General features: G+C 32.4%; 1 protein-coding gene across 1 annotated transcript in view; it reads right to left on the bottom strand.

Annotated features, from left to right (window-relative positions):
- toc (toucan) overlaps positions 1-24072 on the bottom strand; it is a 168246-nt gene that overhangs the window by 97598 nt on the left and 46576 nt on the right. The window contains exon 3 of the mRNA XM_075297957.1: positions 7332-7468. Within this exon, the coding sequence (XP_075154072.1) occupies positions 7332-7468 (137 nt within the window). The remainder of the gene's footprint in view (positions 1-7331; positions 7469-24072) is intronic.

Below are 24072 nucleotides of genomic sequence, written 5' to 3'. Positions count from 1 at the left end.
AAAATGTGTATCATATCAGATTGTATCAACTAGTTGGAAATTAGCCACTAATGTGGCTATAGTGTTCCTGTCGTACAAATCTGTTAAGAAATATAATAAGATTAAATCCAAAAAAAAAAAAAATTTCAAATATTTCATTGAAGAGTATTCGCGATTAATTCATTAATGCAAATGTGATGCTTATGCATCCAATCAACGTCAAACAACCACAACAAAAGGAAATGCAAAATGCTCAATGGAAAATCTTTCGATTTGACTTTGATTAGGCTACAATAGTTACCTCCGCCACAACGACAGTAAAGGGGATACGTGCGAAGGGAAACAAAAGTTGCGGTAACGCACTTGCCAATTGAGGTAGACAAAACCACTAGACCGCTAAACCTCCATCGCCGCCACCACAAGACGACCGGTGTCTGTCAATAATGTAACATTTTCCAAGGTTTTTTGTTGACACGTCAATGAAGGAAAACTGCAAAAGACTTTCACTTAACCATAGACTGGGCCATCGAGCCAGCTATCCATTCAACCAATCAGACCCCCAGCAATTGCCTTCATTTGAGTGTAGACCAGAGTTTGGCAATTTTGATTTGGAATTTCTTCCCCCATTTCTATTATACTCCGGCATAATTTGCACAAAAGTCTATTATTTTCATTATAGAGAAACGTTTCAGTTCGATTCCATTTATTGTGGAGCAAAGGAAAATATGGATGTGTAACACCCGACGACTGCGAATAATGCCTGAAATGATACGACAACATGGAAACAATTGAATCATTCATTCGTTGTCATTACACCCGGTGGGTAAGGCGATGTATGTAAGATTTGCGGTAGTGTCGAGTCATGTTGCAGCCTTTTGATCATTGGACCAAAGCAAAAACAATGTGTAGACATTAAAGAAAAATGAGAATAACAATTACTTGCAGTCATATCAAGATATAGATACTAACGTCGTATACGCTTCCCCCATTCTCGGCTGTGGTGGTGATGCACTACTGATACAGCCCAAGAACGTGTCTTTATCTTCTCAGTGTAAACGATATCGTCTACATGTGTAGTACTACTACGCTGCAATCAAAGCTACTGCTGGCATATTCATATCTATCTTAGATTGTCGTAAAAATATGGACAATGGAATTTGAATTACTTGGGGTTTTGATTTGGGGTGAAATGAAACACTCCCCTATTCCCCCTTGAGGGTAGTATCAAATATACTGGCACTTTGCATTTTCTTTGAAAAGGTTAAAGAGTGGAAAGTACGACTTCCGTTTTTTATGATGGTTTTTGAATGAAGAGGCAACCGCAATTTGGTGCCTAACTTATGTCATTTGTCCATATCCCAAAGACCACCTGAATGCTAGGCAGATGACAGTGGTCATAAAGTCAATATCAAATCAAATAAACGCTTCGATTCACCTGAGTTGTGATAATGTCCAAAACTAGTAGAAGTAGTAGAAAAAATATAAGAGAGCTTAGTCAAAATAACACTCTCATTTACTAGATTTTACTCGAGATAATTTCTGAGTACATACGAGTATATGTTTTGTTTGGGTGAAAATAATTAAAAGTAAAAACAATCTAACTTATTTTCGTCTATGTTTCTCAAGTGATTTTTCCATTGGCAATATTTCACAATTACAGATGCAGTAGATAACGGATATAAGAACACCAGAAAAATACACAAAATTCTTTATTATATGCGTTTTTTTAGGAAATTATTATTTATGAGAATAAGTTAATTTTAAACATACGCAGGAATAACTTAATAAATATTCGATTTTCGAAATATGTCTAGTTTAATAAAAATATAAACAAAAAAAATTACTTAGTTTTGTTACTTATTCTTTTGTTCATTCTATTAGTTTGCTAATTTATTTGCAGAATTAAAGACTGTTGTTTTCTTTAAACAAATGATTTATCTGTCTTATATATAAAAAAGTTTTAATGTTGAAACATTATTAAAACATGTTTATAGATAGTTTTTTGATTGGCTTACACTGAGACAAATATTATCGTGGGACCAAAGATTTATTGTCCTTAAAATTCTAATGCGAATTCTGCATAAAAGACACATTTCTGTTTTTCCTTGTCCAAAAGTCGACAAAAATTTCAATAAACTCGATTTGACCTTATAGTTACGAGTAAATGACTCGACTTAAAACTGGGTATCTTTACATGGAAGAAAATGTTGTTTGCCTAAGGTCAACTTGATTTTAAGAACACAGAAAATTTCTTCAAAAATAATGAAATCATCATTATATTTGTTGACTTTTTGTATCTGACTACAAAGTAAAAAAAAAACAACGTTTAAAAATAGGAGATATTTTTCAATATTTTATTTTTAAGACTTTTCTACTTTAAACATAACATAATTTCTACTTGAAGTCGAGTCTGAAGTTGTCGTTAACACGTTTCTAAACAACCATATTTTATTATAGGAGTTATATTTTTAATAGGATTGTCATCTGGCATGATTGTGAATTTTTTCTCCCATTGGTTATTTTTTATAAACGTTTGTCTTATACGAAGATTTTTTACCAAAAAGGCATGAAGATTCGGCAAATTTTCTTATATGCGTTTTTTCTCCTATAAGAAGTGATTCTATCCGTAACAAATAAGCATTTAAAATTTTTAACAATTTTCCGTTGCCGTACTTACTACGGAACACAACTAATATTGGGATTGAATAGCAATTAGAGTATTTTAGATTTAATCGAATAATATGCAATGAATGTCAAAACTAATAAATTTTTTCTGTGTTTTTTTTTATCTCTTCCACAATAGTCGCCGCTTTCAATATTTTTCAGCGATTTGCTGTATTTACCAGTCCTTTATACATTCCTTAGCTCTTTACCCACTGTAACTACAAACGAAGGTCGTTTGCTTTGACCATTACACGCGCGTACAGTACCATCGTCATAAGTCGACGACAATTACAGATGGCTAAAAGCACAATTATCACGTGCACCCAACTCTGACAAACAATCGGCGTTTGTGTCATGGCAACGACAATGGATAACAAGCCTACAGCGTACATACATCCAAGCTTACCTACCTTTCTTGCCTCACCTATTGTGTCCAAAATCTTCAAATTCTATTGGATTGTTTTACTTGCTTTTGAGAACAAAACCAAAACAATCTAGAAAAACATTAATTGTTGTTTACCAGAAACTGGAAATCATCATGCTGCTTGTCGAGGAGATTTTAGAGCAAGGTTTACGAGGCACTGGTTAAGATGGCATAGTTTTTAAGATGGAATTCTTCAATGGTGAGGACAATATCGTGAGTGCATTCATTTCTTCTATGCATTCGCCGATAGCAAGACACGTATCTATTGACTAACAGGAACAGTCTATGTTCGCTTTTAGCTTATCGTGGGATTTTTCTCTAAGTGTAAAGATTAACCAGATTGATACTGTTTGTTTTTATACTGGTTCTGAGCCAGATATGCCATGTATTACACTTTCCAATAATTAATTTATTGGAAGTTTCACAACTTCATTTTGATATTTACAATCAGTTTTCTAAGGGTATGTTCACACTACGTAAATATTTGCCCAAAACTAGTGTCGAAACTTTTTTCCAGGAGTACTTTCGAAATATTTGGATACGGTTTTTGGGAAATACTAAGAATATTTGCTGATTTGACTGTGGCGACGATTTCTTTTTCGATTTCTGTCAAATATTTGTGTAACCATCCCATCATGGTTTAATAATATTAAGGAAATGCTTTAGATTTCCATTTCGAATCCATTAATTCTAAGTACACACTGTCTTCAATGAGAAATGTATAAATGTTATTTGTTTATTATTGTTATTCAATTAAAAAAAATGTTTATTTTTATTATTATTATTTTTTTATTATTATTATTTCTATTATTTTAAATATTTACACTGTTATAATAACTTTTGCATACAGTACTAAATTTAAGTTCATACTTCTTGTACTGATATGGATCAATAAAGAAAGAAAAAAAGAAACCTCCATAAAATAAATGTTTGTATCAGAGGAATTTATGGTCACAGGCAGGAAAAATCTCATCCGTAGATGAAGGACAACGTATTAAACGCAATTGCATAATCTCTGGTGGGAAAAAATCAAATGTATTCCATATTTTAGGTATGTAACCAAAAGACCATACCAATTAAAATTCAACATTTGTTTAACACTGAACGAAGGCAATACGCTTTCAGAATATTCAAATCGATAAAATTCTACCAAGAGAGTGAATGTTGGTGCCCCTCAAAATCCAACAAATGAACAACCAAATTGACATTCAGAATTTGCCGTGGCACTGACACCATAGCCACACACCAACGAACCTACAACACTAATATCAGGTAAGGCCAATACATGGCAGTAACCTGCCAGTGGAGTCTCAAGAAACGAGTCGCGTGTGGACTGAAGTTATGTACATGAAAGGAATTTAGAAGTTCATCATCGACACGTTCAAGGCATCTTAAAAAGGAAAAAGCCACAAATACCTCCACGAGGTGCAAAAAGCACGAAGAAGCAGTTCGTACAGAAGTTCATAAAAAGAAACAAATCCATTGAAGTTCTCGTCGGTTGGAAACGGCAGCTACCTAATCAAAGAATACCTGTTTTATGTCATCAACTACTGTTAACTGCAATTTCTGATTGTGACCACAAAAAGAGGACGATATAGATGATGACGATTTTATACTATCTTCGTATGAATGACTATGGGGATTTGTGGTTTCATGGATGACCATGAACCTGGAATAAAGTTTAAATTTAATTTTGATTAAATTTTTAGGAAGCAGTAGCAAATGTTTAAAAATAACTACAACACTGAAAAAATACAAATTAAGAACAGAGTTATGTAAACTATGTTTAACGACAATAAATAACAACATTTTTCTGAAGAATTTTTTAGCAACAATTTTAGCATGCCCGCCTTGCACACACAAGGTCGTGGGTTCGATTCCTGCTTCGACCGAACACCAAAAAGTTTTTCAGCGGTGGATTATCCCATCTCAGTAATGCTGGTGACATTTCTAAGGGTTTCAAAGCTTCCCTAAGTGGTTTCACTGCAATGTGGAACGCCGTTCGGACTCGGCTATAAAAAGGAGGTCCCTTGTCATTGAGCTTAACATGGAATCGGGCAGCACTCAGTGATAAGAGAGAAGTTCACCAATGTGGTATCACAATGAACTGAATAGTCTAAGTGAGCCTGATACATCGGGCTGCCACCTAACCTAACCTAACCTAGTTAAATGATCAAAAAAGGGGGGAAAGTTATACACAAATGAAGCATACAGATTTACTAAATGCGTCTTTCTCACAAAATACTTCAGACAAAAGTGCTTAAACTGTGTAATTAGTAACGCAATTAGTTATTACAATTTTATAAAATCAGCCTGTATTTCCCTACATGGTGGGTTCACCTTTTTTGCAGTACATGTAGTTGTCGCCTCATTTTCATAAATATGGCCACACTATCCTCATATTGCAACAGAATTTCGGAATGGAAGTCATGAACCTCCTCGCACATAAATAAATCAATTTCCCTGATACTTTTTAGTGCTCTTTTTTGACTCTGAAAAAGCATTAGCTTCAAAGATCATTTGTATGGTGGGTATATTGGAAAAAATCCTTTCTTTAAGATCATAAGATGTTGAAACTTGCCACATTATGTGTCATTTTATTTTAACCATACTCATAACAGTTTTGAAGGTTACCATGTTCCTTTATTTTCTATTCTTTGAATGCACAGCACTTTTGATATATTTTTATTGCATTGTGGTTTTATTGAGCATTATGATAATTGTCCGATCATGATAGCTGTGAAAATATTCTATGATGCCATAAAAAGTGACCTATTATGTTACAGCGTTTTAAAAAACGACAATCATTTCACTTCTCTTATATCTAAGGGGAACCATTTGTCCAACATAATATACAAAATATTTAAACATTTTCCATTTAAACTACTTGATAGCAAAAGTAATAGCTTTTTATATAAAATAGCACTGATTAAATTTTTGATTCACAAAAAATTTTTGTTCACAAAAAAGTCTTCGGATTTATAATTTTTATTGAAGCTTAGTTTGCATTGATTTCTTCTCCAACTGTGAAATCTGCCATTCGCTTAGGGGCCATAAATCTACGAAGCTTTCTTATAAGTTGATTCCAATTCTGGTATGAACAACTTTTTTTCTTGGAATTTATTGATCGAGGTAAGCAAGTTAATGACAAAAACGCACGAAAAAAGTATAAAACCAAGCAAATCTTGAGACGAGCCCAAAGATGTTCTTATTGCTTAATACTAACACTACTCCCTCTATAATGATTTAGCAACAACAAAGATCTCAACGCAATTTAACTCAAAGTTGCGGGTACTTTAGTTTTTCTCACGATTTGAATATCACCTTCGATGTCACCATTTATGAGCTTTACTTAAAATTGAATTAATGATTTTTATTACTGCAATGATTGACACTCGTACGAGACATTTATTCACGGTTATATGGTTAGCGGCATGTACGTATACATCTATTCAACTGTCACTTTCGGCGGTAAATTCTTTGCCCATTATTCTTTTTTTAAATAACAACAATTTATCAATTTAAAGTCATTATTACGTTATCACTTTTAAGCCGACATTTTAGGAATAATTACGACGTTATAGATTTCTACAATATTTTTCGCACGATTTTTTTGGATTTTTAATAATTTTCATACTTTTTAAATTCTATAATGGATCAATAAGGATTTATTTTTATTTGATTTTGTGCTCAATATTCGTTAACAGGAATTTGGTATAAAAAACTTAAAACAAAAAAAAACTTGAATGAGTTTCTTTTCGTTTTGTCAGAACCGTCAACAACCTCAAACTAATGTTGATTGAATCATAAAACACAACTGCACAACAACACACAGCGATTTCTGACCAGACTATAACAATGAGATGCGAAACAAGATATACTGCTGATCAGAGAGTGAAGAGACTCTCTACAGCAATTTTCAATGTAAGAGATAAATTGAAAAAGCCGGTTTCTCAAAAATTTTCTCTTCAAAAAATATCGTTTCAACATATTGCGTTACAAACAGCCGCAAACTATGCTAGCGAAATGACTTTATTATTATGGCAATACATTTCAAACTGTTAAGGTGACGATCAGCATTTCGACATATTGAGCATACTTTTAGGCACGAATAATATATTTGAGACATATTATGGGTGTTGTTGCATCGAGATTATCATTAAATTTCGAGCCGATTTAAACTCCACCTAGTAAAAGCTAATTGTGTAGAATTGTATGTTTCACTTTATAATTATTTCTAAATCAAGTATAAAAATACACTTACTCAATGGAGTTTTAGCCAAGAGTTTTGGGGATCCAGCACCACTGCCATTGCCACCACCACCGCCAATGCTACCAACTCCGCTCAGATCACTTTGAGAACTCTTTTGGCTGTCTTTGTCTTTGCTGTAGGAACGGCCACTGTAAATAAAATAAAACAAATGGGGATTACATTTAATTTTAGAATTAGCATGGGTTTTATGTGTGTTCGCGCTATTAATAATAAAAATCATTTGAGAATACTATTGTTGGCATATGAATATAGACGTACATGTGAGTGTGTATCATGTCTTCAGGTATCAATAAGTGTCCAAGTCTAAATAAAAGCCGTCCATCAAAATTTACCAAAACACAATTACTATTTCTAACGTGAGGCTTTTGTTTGTTCTAAGTGACCCTCCGTTGGATATTGGAGTCGTCGTTAGGGTTTAGTTTCGATTCTCAGTTTTGATTTACACCATTCCTCGCACATTAGCAATCGAATGGGTAACACTGACATTCATTTGTATACGATTATCTATTCGCTAATGTGAATGGATTCGCCTAATACGACAGCTTTTATTTATAACCCTTATTATGATATTGAACAAAGCAAATGGAACAATGAACTCCGATTCCATATCTTTCAAAAATAAAAATATTCAAATATTCAAAATATTATTTATGATTACATTTGTCATATGTTTATGTCGACTTTTTATAATCAACAAATTGTCAAGACAAACATATTTTATTTACATATATGAAACGTAGAAAAGAATTTTTTGCTTGGGTTCTAGCTTTACCTAGAACGTTTGAAATACATGCGAATAGACAATATATCAGCGGATATGAACATACCGATGTCTACAGAGTAATTGATTAAAGTGTTGCCAAATCAAACAACCTTATTTAAATATATTTTTTATTGATTCAAATGGCAAATATTCTTTTTGTTTTATTTAGCTGTTTGTTTTATTTTTTTCTTTCTTTCAGCTGACAAAATACTCGAATATGGCGTTAATTTATTATGACTGAATGCTTAAATGCCATAGTGAACTCTGTATAGTTTAATCACCATGAAGGGAGTAGAATTTTCATTCATTCATCGCAAAATACTTCCTTGGTAAAAGACACCAAGCAATCTATTAGCCATGATTAAAAGCCGCATACATACGCACTCACATAGACGGAAAACCCAGTTCACGCTCTGTTTGTAACTGAGAACATCAACCTGCCTCAATTGCCACAAAAACTTCCTCTTCCTCCTCAGCTAACTGATGTCCACCAGCTTTTCCACCTTCTCGCTGCATTTTGTTAAAGTTTATACATGAAAAACAAAACCAAACTTTAGAACTTTTCAGCAAAGCCAATGATGTTGTGAACGGGTGGCAAAACCAACTTCAGCAAATCGAATGAATTCTGTTTGTAAAGGAAATTGCCCAGATATAACAGTTGTGAATTGCATTTAGTAAGGAAATGAAGCTACTTCAGTTGGCATAAGAAAATTAAAATTTATATAAATACCACAAGGGAAAGTAGACAAGAGTCCTATCAAAAATTAAAAGATGATGACGATAGCGGAAAATTTATTCAAACAATTATAAGTTTCGAGCTTTTATTTTCAGAAGGGTAGTTGAGTATAATGAGGGCGGGCATATGAAAGCGAGAACTAATACTAGAAATATTGGTCCAACGAGTAGGCTTAGATATTTGCAGAATATCTTTATTTTCTCGAATATTCTTTTAAATGGGAAAAATATTTTTATTCAACATCGTAACATTTTCGGTAACAATCATGTCAAGCTTGGAAACACTCGAAATTTCACCAGTATTACTGAGAGGGAAAAACCTTCGCTGAAAAATTTTTGGTGTGCGGTCGAAACTAGGTTTGAGCCCAAGGCACTTCGTAGCACCACGTTGGATACGCCAAATTGGATATCAGAGAAAGAACAATGTGCATTACTAATTACCTTTTATGAGTAACAGACAAAATCGACTATGGTTTTAGAGTAATAATGTCTTTAGTTAGAGCAAAGATAAAAATGGAGGTTTTTTTGGTGATAAACATTTGAAATTTTCGGAAAGATAAAAAACTGTAAGAAGAGAACAATAAAACTGGCGTTTCCCAATAGTTTTATTTTTAAACCACCATGATTCTCTAGTTAGTTAAGAATAATTAACTTCCAAATATAAGATATTTAAATATAAATATATGTATGTGTGTGAAAATAAATTATAATGGATCTCATTATAAAATCACAAAATGAGCGCCCCCTATATGTCAAATTTGGAACTAAAGTTACATTATAATGGATTTATGGTCAAAAAATAATTGTAACAAAATGCACAAAACGCGCAAATTAGTTAAGATAATATATCAAATTGTATAATATAGGTCGAACTCTATCCAAAAAGGTGTTCCAATACTCCATAACAATCATTGGTATGGAGATATAGTACCTTTTATACCTTGTGTCTCAGAAAGCAAACAAACAGGTATGGGCTGTCAAAACCTACGGGGACTGGAAGTAGAAATCGAGATCTAGTCAAAAACACAAACCTTGTGTTCCAGACCCGTTGGGGACCCGAGATATTGGCCACTTTGTGTTATGGGCCACTCATCCTGGAAAGAAATTTCCAAATTTCTACCAAATGGAAATATGTGGGCTGACCAAACCAACGCGAAATGGAAGTAAAAATCTAGATCTACTCAAAAACACAAACCTTGTGTTCCAGACCCGCTGGGGAGCCGAGATATTGACCACATTGTGTTGTGGGCCACTCATCCTGGAGAGAAATTTTCAAATTTCATCCAAATGGAAATATGTGGGCTGTCAAAACCTACGGGGAATGGAAGTAGAAATCGGGATCTACTCAAAAACACAAACCTTGTGTTCCAGACCCGCTGGGGAGCCGAGATATTGACCACATTGTGTTATGGGCCACTCATCCTGGAGAGAAATTTTCAAATTTCATCCAAATGGAAATATGTGGGCTGTCAAAACCTACGGGGAATGGAAGTAAAAATCTAGATCTACTCAAAAACACAAACCTTGTGTTCCAGACCCGCTGGGGAGCCGAGATATTGACCACATTGTGTTATGGGCCACTCATCCTGGAGAGAAATTTTCAAATTTCATCCAAATGGAAATATGTGGGCTGACAAAACCTACGGGGACTGGAAGTAGAAATCGGGATCTACTCAAAAACACAAACCTTGTGTTCCAGACCCGTTGGGGACCCGAGATATTGGCCACTTTGTGTTATGGGCCACTCATCTTGGAAAGAAATTTCCAATTTTCTACCAAATGGAAATATGTGGGCTGACCAAACCAACGGGAAATGGAAGTAAAAATCTAGATCTACTCAAAAACACAAACCTTGCGTTCCAGACCCGCTGGGGAGCCGAGATATTGACCACATTGTGTTATGGGCCACTCATCCTGGAGAGAAATTTTCAAATTTCATCCAAATGGAAATATGTGGGCTGTCAAAACCTACGGGGAATGGAAGTATAAATCGGGATCTACTCAAAAACACAAACCTTGTGTTCCAGACCCGCTGGGGAGCCGAGATATTGGCCACTTTGCGTTATGGGCCACTCATCCTGGAAAGAAATTTCCAAATTTCTTCCACTTCCATAAACATTAAAATTATATTTGAATACAATTTGAAATCATTCAATTCAATTATTGAAGAAATTTGGAAATTTCTTTCCAGGATGAATGGGCCATAACACAAAATGGCCAATATCTCGGCTCCCAGCGGGTCTGGAACACAAGGTTTGTGTTTTTGAGTAGATCCCGATTTCTACTTCCATTCCCCGTAGGTTTTGACAGCCCACATATTTCCATTTGGAAGAAATTTGAAAATTTCTTTCCAGGATGAGTGGCCCACAACGCAAAGTGGCCAATATCTCGGCTCCCCAGCGGGTCTGGAACACAAGGTTTGTGTTCTTGAGTAGATCTGGATTTCTACTTCCATTCCCCGTAGGTTTTGACAGCCCACATATTTCCATTTGGATGAAATTTGAAAATTTCTCTCCAGGATGAGTGGCCCATAACACAATGTGGTCAATATCTCGGCTCCCCAGCGGGTCTGGAACACAAGGTTTGTGTTTTTGAGTAGATCCCGATTTCTACTTCCATTCCCCGTAGGTTTTGACAGCCCACATATTTCCATTTGGATGAAATTTGAAAATTTCTCTCCAGGATGAGTGGCCCACAACACAATGTGGTCAATATCTCGGCTCCCCAGCGGGTCTGGAACACAAGGTTTGTGTTTTTGAGTAGATCTAGATTTTTACTTCCATTTCGCGTTGGTTTGGTCAGCCCACATATTTCCATTTGGTAGAAATTTGGAAATTTCTTTCCAGGATGAGTGGCCCATAACACAAAGTGGCCAATATCTCGGGTCCCCAACGGGTCTGGAACACAAGGTTTGTGTTTTTGACTAGATCTCGATTTCTACTTCCAGTCCCCGTAGGTTTTGACAGCCCATACCTGTTTGTTTGCTTTCTGAGACACAAGGTATAAAAGGTACTATATCTCCATACCAATGATTGTTATGGAGTATTGGAACACCTTTTTGGATAGAGTTCGACCTATATTATACAATTTGATATATTATCTTAACTAATTTGCGCGTTTTGTGCATTTTGTTACAATTATTTTTTGACCATAAATCCATTATAATGTAACTTTAGTTCCAAATTTGACATATAAGGGGCGCTCATTTTGTGATTTTATAACGAGATCCATTATAATTTATTTTCACACACATAATATATGTTTATCCCAGACATTTTATGCTAATTTGCAAATATAAAATGCTTCCACCTTAATATATGTAATTAAAACTATGATTGTGAAATATTGTATATGTTTTCCGTCGGAATATAAACATAATACATTTTTTAGTTTACACGCAAAAAAATAATTCTTTCCTCCCAAACGAAATTTTAGACAAACAAAGTTCGTTTCTAATTTGCTTTTCGTTGTAAGGAAGTTTATTTGGAAGAGAAGTATATACTGTTTGTGATAAACGTTTACTCTTTTCCAGGATGTAAAAACAATTTCATAAAGACTAACTCAAAAAACAATCTTTTCTGGCTAATTGCATTTTCCCTCACATCATAGGATGGGGGTATATTAACTTTGTCATTCCGTTTGTAACACATCGAAATATTGCTCTAAGACCACATAAAGTATATATATTCTGGGTCGTGGTGAAATTCTGAGTCGTCCGTCCGTCCGCCCGTCTGTTGAAATCACGCTAACTTCCAAACGAAACAAGCTATCGACTTGAAACTTGGCACAAGTAGTTGTTATCGATGTAGGTCGAATGGTATTGAAAATGGGCCATATCGGTCCACTTTTACGTATAGCCCCCATATAAAGGGACCCTCAGATTTGGCTTGTGGAGCCTCTAACAGAAGCATATTTCATCTGATCCGGCTGAAATTTGGTATATGGTGTTGGTATATGGTCTCTAACAACCATGCAAAAATTGGTCCACATCGGTCCATAGTTATATATAGCCCCCATATAAACCGATCCCCAGATTTGGCTTGCGGAGCCTAAAAGAGAAGCAAATTTCATCCGATCCGGCTGAAATTTGGTACATGGTGTTGGTATATGGTCTCTAACAACCATGCAAAAATTGGTTCACATCGGTCCATAATTATATATAGCCCCCATATAAACCGATCCCCAGATTTGGCTTGCGGAGCCTCAAAGAGAAGAAAATTTCATCCGATCCGCCTGAAATTTGGTACATGATATTGGTATATGGTCTCTAACAACCATGCAAAAATTTGTCCACATCGGTTCATAATTATATATAGCCCCCGTATAAACCGATCCCCAGATTTGGCTTGCGAAGTCTCCAAGAGAATCAAATTTCATCCAATCCGGTTGTAATTAGGAACATGGTGTTAGTATATGATCTTTAACAACCGTGCCAGAATTTTGTCCATATCGGTCCATAATTATATATAGCCCCCATATAAAACGTTCTCCAGATTTGACCTTCGGAGCCTCTTGGAGGAGCAAAATTCATCCGATCCGGTTCAAATTAGGAACGTGGTGTTAGTATATGGTCGCTAACAACCATACCAAAATTTGTCCAATCACACAAAAATTGGTCCATATCGGTTCATAATCATGGTTGCCACTAGAGCCAAAAATTATCTACCAAAATTTTATTTCTATAGAAAATTTTCTCAAAATTTTATTTCTATAGAAAATTTTGTCAAAATTTTATTTCTAGAGAAAATTTTGTAAAAATTTTATTCGGTTCATAATAAAATTTTCATCATTGTCAAAATTTTATTTCTATAGAAAATTTTGTTCAAATTTTATTCGGTTCATAATCATGGTTGCCACTCGAGACACAAATAATCTACCAAGATTTTATTTCTATAGAAAATTTTGTCAAAAGTTTATTTCTATAGAAAATTTTGTTAAAATTTTATTTCTGTAGAAATTTTTGTCAAAATTTTCTTTCTATAGAAAATTTTGTAAAAATTTTTATTTCTATAGAAAATTTTGTGGAAATTTTAGTTCTATAGAAAATTTTGTTAAAATTTTATTTCGGTAGGAAATTTTGTCAAAATTTTATATCTACTTTGTCAAACTGAATTATATACGTATTGGATCGATCTTTTTTGATTTAATATATACCACGTATGGACTTACATACAATTTAGAAGATGGTGTTAAGAGGTTTTAAGATACCTTGCCATCGGCAAGCGTTACCGCAACTTAAGTAATTCGATTATGGATGGCAGTGTTTAGAAGAAGTTTCTACGTAATCCATGATGGAGGGTACATAAGCTTCGGCCTGGCCGAACTTACGGCCGTATATACTTGTTTTTACATATATTCCAGATATGTTCGGAAAATTCCGAAAAGATGTTCAACATTACATACCACTATATTAAATTGTTATTACTATGAACTGTAAAATTATTACTATGAACTGTAAAATGTGTCTTATTAAAGACTTAAAGTTAGAAAAGATCAGTGCTTGATATAAACGAAATGGACTGTGTTGTTGGTTCAAAAATATTTTTTTTATTGAAAAAATAAAAATTTTGTAACAAACGAATTTTTTTGGTGATAAAAGTTTAAAATTTTCGAAGAAATTCAAAAAACTCTAACAAAAGAAAAACGTTTTTTTCTTTACGTGTAGGTTTCGTATAGTGGTTATTTTAGGCTGACTTATTCTATTCATTCCATTGTGACACTGCAATTAGTGAACTTGTTTATCAGTGACTGCTCTATGTTTAGCTTAATGAGAAAGAACCTCCTTTCTGTAGCCGAGTCTGAAGGACGTTTCCAATTTAGGAAATTTGGAAGCCTTTCAAATTAATTTTCAAAACATATAGCACTATTACTATTAAAAATATTAAATTACTATTACATAAGTACCGTCCATTCCACATTGCCATAAAAATTAATTCGAGAATTTAAATTTCATACTTGTCAGGAACTCCTCTCACGTACTCAACATTCACTTTCCCAAATGACATTAATATTCTATTGACACTCTAGAGATGTTCAAAGTCGTTTAATTGGCGTTTAAGCCAAATCGTAACAAAATAAACCAGATAGAATTCTTACGAATTACGGACTATTCAAAAGTATGCAAGTCCGCACACACCTCGAAAGACCAGATGCACTCCCGAAATCATTGATTGACTTCTGTGACAGCGATGAAAAACGGATTGATTGTTCATTGATTTGATCGGCATGCGGCAATCTCTATTAAGATTTAATTACAATGTACAGAAAGACATATATGCCATTCGATTGGACCTTAAATCTGTAGCATATGAAAATGGTACAGATGCCTGGGCAAAAACAGACAATATTTATTTATTTTTTTTTTTTTTCAATTTTATTATGCAAAAACCATTTATCGCTTTGGATCAATAAAAATAATTCCATATCACTTAATTCGCTTTGGGGCCAAGTATTGCATATGCAATTGATTTGTAAACACCTTCATACACTTGCTTGAAAATATTTGGACCAGATCAGGTGGGAGGAAGTGCGCCAGTGGCTGCTTAAGTAACCGGCAATTCCATAGAAACATTACAATTCGTGAAAATCTTCACCTATTTCTTTTCATTCATTTGCCCAGCCAGTAGCAATCATACAGACATACCAATTTTCACACATTAATTAGAGTGGAACACCATCATCACCAACAATATCCTCCATCATACAAAGTCATCACTACCGCCCAATCACCCACCTGCTTTTCATCTCCATCATCGCAATTATCGGCATAAGAAAATATTAAAGAAAAACCTTTGAAATGCTTTGCCTTCGTATAAAAGTGAATATAGCGTCTGATGGTAATAAAACATCATTAAAAATTCAAAACGAGGATGGTTTAACAATGCCTGTCCAAAATTATAAAAATTAAGAAAATTGTCTGTTGTTTTTAAACAATAATCGGAATGTTCTCGAACCATCCCCATCAAAGTAACGATTTGTATATATCCTTGTCAATGTGTCAAGTTCGAAGGTTATCCATTTTCTGTTGTATACCCTTTATAAATTGATTTACTGATGTGACTCTTGAAGGTCTCGAAATCATATTTATTTTTGTCAAATTCTGCAGATTTCGGACATCGTCTTTAAAATAAATTGTTAAAAGACATCTCCAATTTTTGAACGCTTTCTTTCTTTGTTGTACAGATGCAAAAAGACAACAAATTTGAAGACAATTTCATTAATTTTGCAAAATTATTAAAGACAAGTTGATCTTAGTCAAACAAAATTTTCTTTCATGTTAAGATAACAATTTTTAAGTCCAATCATTTAACTGTAAAGACAAAACATGTTCATTGAAAATTTTATCGACTATTGGTCAAGGAAAAAACTTTATATCGGAGAAACGCTAAGCTAAGCAAAAAATGCATTCGTATTTTAAGGAGTAGAAATCTTTGGCCTCACGACAATATTTTTTTCAGTGTTCTCTCGTAGACCGTTTAGTAAATTTTACTTCTTGAGATTGTAAAAGTCATAATTTTCATCAGATTTAGAATATGAAATTATTTTAAATAACATAAAATAACAAAACTTTGTTTTAATTTTCCCCTTTAAATTTGTTTTACTTTTATTAGCAATTTGAGTCTTAAGTAATGAACAATCTTTTTTGATTATACAAACAATCTTTTGATGAAAATATTGATTTGTGGTACAATTGCTTCAAGCGTTATTTAATGGCGATTTCGATTGGGAAAAAAGGGGCAACATCCTCGAAATTGATTGCAAAATATGAAGAACACTATCATAGATTTTGGACCCTGTATCCCTCAAAATATTATGAATTAACAATAACTTTGGAATGACACCGTCATTTGGGTGAAAATACAATGAGGAAAAAAGTAGTGTAACACCAAGGCAAAATATTTTTTGCGAATCTAAAACGCCATAAACCATTTTTTAAGAAAACATTTTACTTTAAAGTGCCTCTTATAATTTGGTAGAATATGGGAAAAAAGGGAAACTGGATAAATGAGCCTGTTTACATTTTATAGATCCTAGATTTAAAGCAAGACTACTTAATCAAAAATTTTAAAAAACATTGGCTCAACACCAAAATCCTTAAGTGCAGGTCAAAATCATTGGATCTAAGTAAACCTTTTTCTTTTTGAACCAATCAGCCGCTGGGTCTAAATAACATTTTAGAAATGTTTGGATCCGTCTTTAAATAAATAGAGATTTTATTGTTTGTTAATAATTCATATTCATGTGAGCTTTGTTCTGGCCAATTAAAATGAGAATTCTTTTCGCATGAAATCAAAACAAACTACCCTCGTACTCGAAAAACCTAATACATAGTTTGCCTCCGAGATACCAGATTATGAAATATTAAGACAATGGAAAGTTGCAAAACAGTGATGGAAATTTAATCATAAAAACAAAGGCAGGAAAAAACCTTTTGGCTTAACATGAATTTCAAATTAGAAACAGAAGCACTCACATCAGCTATTTTGAAATTAATGAGAATATGAGGCCATGAAATAGTTCTCACCACTGAGATTTTGTTTTCTTCCGTACCTACACGCACAGAAAAACCATGTTTGGACATGGTTGCCGCATCCATTTAATGCTTAGCTAGAGCATGCAATTGCCGCGAAAACCATGTATTTTGTCTTTGTAAAAATAGTTTTCGAGCGGAGAAAAATTTATGGTGGCAATAAGCATTTGAATGGTTCTCAAATACCGCAAACATGTTCTATCATTTAAATGATAGAATTTGAGACCATTAAATGGTCGGGAAAATCATGTATCTGACCATTCAATTTTTTTTTTACTTTTTTACAGGGAAAAAAGTATTTTTATAGGTTAAGTATAGACATGTCTAGACCATTACATGGCCATAAAGACCATTTACATTTTTTCGTGACCATTTAATTTTTTAACTTGTTTGCAGCGAACAGAATTTTATAAAAACATTGAGCAGGTACACACGATTTTCATTTTGCGCGTCAGTCGTGTGTTGATTGTTTCTTGGAATGGACGGAGAATATGGATTTACTGTGTTTTGTGTTAATTTATTTATTCAGAAGTGGCACGTGGTTTTATGTGAACACAAAAAAGGAAAGTGTAATTGAAAAATGTACCTGTTTTTTGTTCTGCATTTTGCTATATGGTATCATTTATTTTTATTTGCAGTTACGTGATGTCTGCGTTTGTACATTTGATGCGCACGATGTAAATATGGAATAATTACTTATTGTTGAAATTGAAATAAAATATAGTGTGTAAAAATATATGATGTTTGCTTGAACGGCATTATAAATAAAAATAAACAATGAATTAGTTTATAAATAAATAAACACAAACAAATAAAGTTAATTTTGTGTTTTCTTTTCTCAAGTGGCGTCCTTTTTGCGACGATGAAAAAAGTTTTTTCATAAAGATCAAAACATTTTAAGTTGTGACCATGTTCTTTTAACTAGGAGAAAAACATTTTTAATGAATACCATAACATTTTAAATCGTGACCATTGTCTTTTCATTCAAACAAAATTCTTTTTATCAATATAATAACATTTTAGATGAGGACAATTACATTTTGCTTAGAACCATGTTCACTGAGCCAACATGGTTGCAGGTTAAAATGTTACATGGTCGCAGCAAAAATAGCTCCTATCATATTATTTTGCTCTTCGAATAAGATTGTGACAATCATGTTTCTTCTCTGCGTGTATACATGGCCCAGAGGGAAAGTAACGACGCAATATCAATAGCAATGATACATCGCAACTCTACTGAATAGAGTAGTAAAAAATTATAAATAAAATATACGTATAATAAAAAAAGAAGAAGAGGAAGACTGTAAAAAATGTGTTCATTTCATACTTTTTATTGAAAATTCCAAAGCATTTGAAAACTCAGCCTTTTTTGCCGATATCATCAATATTTTATTCCAAAATAGATTTCGTAAATAACAATCATTTCAAAATGTACTGTTTTACAAATCGTGTCAGACATGCGAAAAATGAAATTCTCCTTTGTTTCGAAGTATTTTCTTTAAGAGTAAACAAATCCGAATGACAAGAGTTACAATGGTTTTCTTTCAGTGTATGATTTTGTTTACCAATATAAAATGATCTCTTCCACTAAATTATAACCACTAGCACTTTCTAGCAAACATGGTGATAATCTTTCTAATACATGAAATAAATCAAATTGGTTCCTATTTTTCCAATGTATTTACTAGGTTAGGTGGTTTCTCTCCTTCGAATATACTAGTAGAGGATACTTCATAATATTAAAGTTATGTATTGAATATTAATGAACATTTTCATTGTCTTCGTTTGTCTTCGAAACTAAACAATTTAGTTTAGCCATTTTATTTCCACTCAGTTAAATTTTTGTGTGAAATAATAAAATTTACTTGTTTCAGTAAAAAAAATCCTAAACTGAAAGCAGTTAGGAATAGAATAAGGCATGGCATTTTACTAATACTGTTTTCTTCGTTGGGTATAAGAATTTACTACTGAACAAGAAAATTTTATTCACTGATAACAAAGCATTCGTAAAAATAAACAAAACCCGAACTAAAACCAAGTTTCCTCAAATTTAGTAAGATTTCTTATAAAATGATATTTCTGACTTCCTTTATTATAGAAAGCTTATCATACATACGAATAATAGAATATAGGAAAATTTCCTACATTTCTTTTATCTACCTGTAATCGATACCTGTCATCGATGTAATCCATGTGTTTGCGCGTGGGTTGTTTTTTTAGTTGGAATCTTGTTGTTATGGTATACGGAGAGATTGTTAAAAAATAATATAGTAAAATAATATTATAAAAAACAAATAAAATATATAAAATATTTGTTATTTTAAATTAGTGAGAAAAATGTTCGTTTTTTTTATAAAAAAAGAAACCTCCAGCAGAATAACAACCCCTTCATTCGACTTCATTTTGGAATCTTCAATTATCAGGTAATATTCAGTGACGCTAACCTTTTGCGAAAAAATTGGTTTTGGATTTTTGTTTGTATTGAAATTGTAAAAGGTGGACAAAATTGCTAGGCAGCAAACTATTCAAAGTGAAAAGTACTAGAATAAGAAAAAAATGTCTTTTAATATTTCAAGACCAGATCTAAATTTGAAGTAAAAGATTGACCACAAATATGTAAGATTTGTCCAAATGAATGAAAAAAGTTCAATAAAATCATTCCATATATGAATTCAATTCAGTTAAATTTTTCCATTCTGTAGTATAGCGGTACATAAATATAGGAAAATGTTATCTAATATATGGAATGCATTCTACCTAATTTCTATGAAAATCACATCATTCAAACAAATAAAAATGTCTTTGGCGCTATACGAAGTTCAATTCTCTTCACAATGAGTTCATTTTAACTAAAGGAAGGGGTCACTTTTTTCTGGGTGTGGGCATAATACTTAAGATCTCAGGAAAATTAGCAGGTGATATTAAAATATCCAAATTATCACCATTTATTCAGTTGGATTTATGTGGGGTCTTATATAGATAAGCACACCCGACTTGAGATATGTCTCAATTGTTTTATTCTCTTCATCAGTAATTAATTATATATCATAGTACACCTAACATTATTCAATTCTCTTTAAAATATGAACCGGTTATCGCTTCTTGAATTTCATTTCAAAGCATCTTTATCACTTAAAGTAGCATGACTGGTAATAAATTTTTTTGCAGAGACAAAATTCTCACATAACATTAAAAAGCCCATAAAAGCACTAATATGACAGAAATTTAGCTGAGATCTATTTTTTGTCGAAAAAGCAAAAAAAAAATACAACAAGTAGTAGACAAAATCCATATAAAGAAACTATATAAACATTATAGATTACTGCTACACACATCAAATGATTTATATCGAAATACTATTTGGCTTGATTTTGAGGAACTTTTAAAATACTGCAATGACTTTCCATTCAATTCAATTGTCTGTAAAATGTATTGGGTGAAGCTACCTACTGTCATCCATTTGTTTAAGCCGAAAAAAAAACCATAAATAAAATAAATTGTTTTCGTTCCACATGTGACTCCGTACAAATTTAGATTAATATTCTAGGCATCCGTGTTTTTGTTTTATTTTTCACCCGAATTGAATTTACAAACTTATTTGCATTTGAAGCGAAAATCGAACATCGGATCCACCTCTCCGATGTCAACGCATCCACGGACGTCTTATCTTTGCCAAATCGAGTAGATTTCTTTCCCCTCGCACTGTTTGGCCTACAATAGTAATGGATTGTAGCCTTAAACTTGTTCCAATATTTGACATAGTCGCTGTTATTCTACCATTTTTAAATTTTTCATATTTTTCTGTTTAGATTTGTATTTATCTTTGTTTGGAGTGTTTTGGGTGTTGTGTATTTGGAATTCATGTCAGTCACCACTGATAAGAAAAATGCCAACGACTAGCATGAAATGGGGCTGTGGAACAACTCCGCTACCCGTAGTAGTACCCCTGAAATATTAATAGTGTCGAGTGGTCTGCATAAAGCGAAATAAAAACCAATGAACACAGCAAGCAGACGTAAGTAAATAAAACTAAGTGCCTATGTTTTAGGTGCCTTTTCTCATTTCCCTACAAGTTTGCTTTGTTTTTCCAAAAATCTTTTGCCTATAATCGCATGTCCCTATTTAATGTTCGTTTTGTGAAATTCTTTGAAAAAATGGCCTAATTACTCTATCATTGGCTTGCAATCGTGAATATCACATTTGCGTGCAATTTTCTTAATTATGTAGGGCAAAGCTCACCTCAAGCGAAATACTGTGAACTCATAATCAGAAACATTAACCATAATAATGTCAATATCTAGGTTATATATTTGTGTTAATATTCTCATATGTTAGGTTTAATTGACGAGTCAAATACCCTTCATCTGATCTCGGAAAGCATACCCATAGACCAATTGAGATATCTATACCTTAATTGGTCTATGGCATACCCCAAAGTCAGCTGACTTGGCATGTTTATGCTACAAATTTAAAATGAATTCTTTGTCTTCATGGTATTACCAAAACAATACCCTTTGATCCAAAGATTTTTTGATTTTGTTTCCGAGCCAAAGGTTTTGTAAAATTGGATACAAATCCCATTTATCGATTCTTTCATATTCCTTATGGGATATATTATCAAATCTATTCTGAACAGATATTTTTTGAGTTTCCAAAAAAACTTCAAATCAAGAAAACTTATTCTATATTTGAAGATGTTTATCATTACTCCAAAGATTCTAAATTTCTGTTACGGCTATTGCCCCTATCCAATGAACATACAGTTTATGGAGGGAACTTACATGGTAAAATAAGGCTTAAAGTTTTCTTCATTGTTTTTTTAAGTGGGTATTTGTTTAAGCCAAAAATGTGTTTGTTCGGAAAATTTGGTTTGTTTCAAAAAATTACGACTTTAACGAAAAAGACTCAAATTTGAAAGAGAGGTATCCTACATTTAATAAACGAAATTTCTCAAATGAATTTTATTATTTAAATGTTTAACATTGTGTACATTTCCTGTCCCAATTTTTTTAAAAACACCTAAAAAATTCTTGAATTCAAAGATCTTGACCTTCCGTTAAGAATTCTGATATTAAGTCAATGATGCTGCTTCTTTAAAATAAAGATTTTTTTAAGGAGTTAGGTATATATATATATATATATATATATATATATATATATATATATATATATATATATATATATATATATATATATATATATATATATATATATATATATATATATATATATATATATATATATATATATATATATATATATATATATATATATATATATATATATATATATATATATATATATATATATATATATATATATATATATATATATATATAATTACTTTAACGGTATACGACATTAATGCACAGGTAAATTTAACTTTTTTGTATCGGAAAAAATTATTTGTTTTCAGTTAAATTTTATTATTTTTATTCAATGACCGTACACATAAGTTCACTACGAACTAAAGCAAAAAATTTTTTCCTAGAATTCCCAAAAATATTAAGAATGAACTACTGTCATAAGCGTAGGAAGACCTCTGGGCAGGGGGCTTAGAACCATTGTGATTAATTTTTGAAGAAGTTTTTTAGACTTTATTAATCGAACAATTGGAAAATAAAGTAAAGAAAAAATCTTTATATTACACTGAAAAAACAGTGAACCCACCAGGAAGAAAACTTTTGATTAATTTTAGAAAATTTTGAATATTTTTAGAAATTTTTAACTAAACAGTATTACAAGCGCTGGAATCGCGCCGATATCACAAAAATAAGTAAATATTTTTCGACAAATTCAAGAAAATTTATTAGACATAAATAATTTTTTTCGCTTTTTAAAGAAAATTTTGTAGTTTGAAGGAAAAATTGGAGTTCAAAATTGCAAGAATGTCTTTAGTGACATACGAAGTTCATAATGGACACTTTTGTAGTAAAATTTACAAATTGGAAGAAATAATGAACTATTTTATGACAAATACGAATTTAGTAAATCTCTATCCTTAATTTGTGTATAATTTTCTCCCGTCTTTTAGTTCATTTAACTCACGTACGCAAAAAATTATTAGAGAAAATGAAACTTTCACCAAATATAATAAGTTCATGAACTAAAATATAGTTAAATTGGCTTTAGTGAAATAGTGAGTTCACTTTTTTTTGAGTGTAGAGAAATGCGTCTTCTATGCTAAGCAAAATTTGCATTCGCATTTTAAAGACATGAAATCTTTGACCTCACGACAATATTTTTTTCAGTGTGAATTTTTAATGCATTCCAATACTTGCCTAAAACGTTTGCCCTGGAAAATTTTCAAAAATTATCCATTTTTCTAGAATAGATTTAGCATTTGTACTATTTCATTATTTCTTTTTAACCTAAAAAAACAAAAATTACCCATTAAAAATTGAAAAAAAATTAAAAAATTTAAAATACTTAACTTCTTTGTGAGGACATTTTTGGAAGTGCTTTTAAAGTTGTGCTTTTAGAAATCATACCAATTTTTTGCTGGGAAAAAGTGTGGAACGACTGTTAGTTGCTATATTAAAAATTAATTGTCTAGTTATGTTGATGTCTGATTTTTATTCATTTTTATAAAATAAAACATTAATTAGTTAGGGGGGCTATAGCCCCCCCCCCTCGGAAAATTGTCTAGCTACGCTAACGACTACTGTATGGTTAAAATTGCGATGATTTGGCGCCAGTGATTT

Source organism: Haematobia irritans, chromosome 2, assembly GCF_050003625.1.
Source record: "Haematobia irritans isolate KBUSLIRL chromosome 2, ASM5000362v1, whole genome shotgun sequence".
NCBI lineage: Eukaryota > Metazoa > Arthropoda > Insecta > Diptera > Muscidae > Haematobia > Haematobia irritans.
This window is presented reverse-complemented; position numbering and strand designations above follow the sequence as displayed.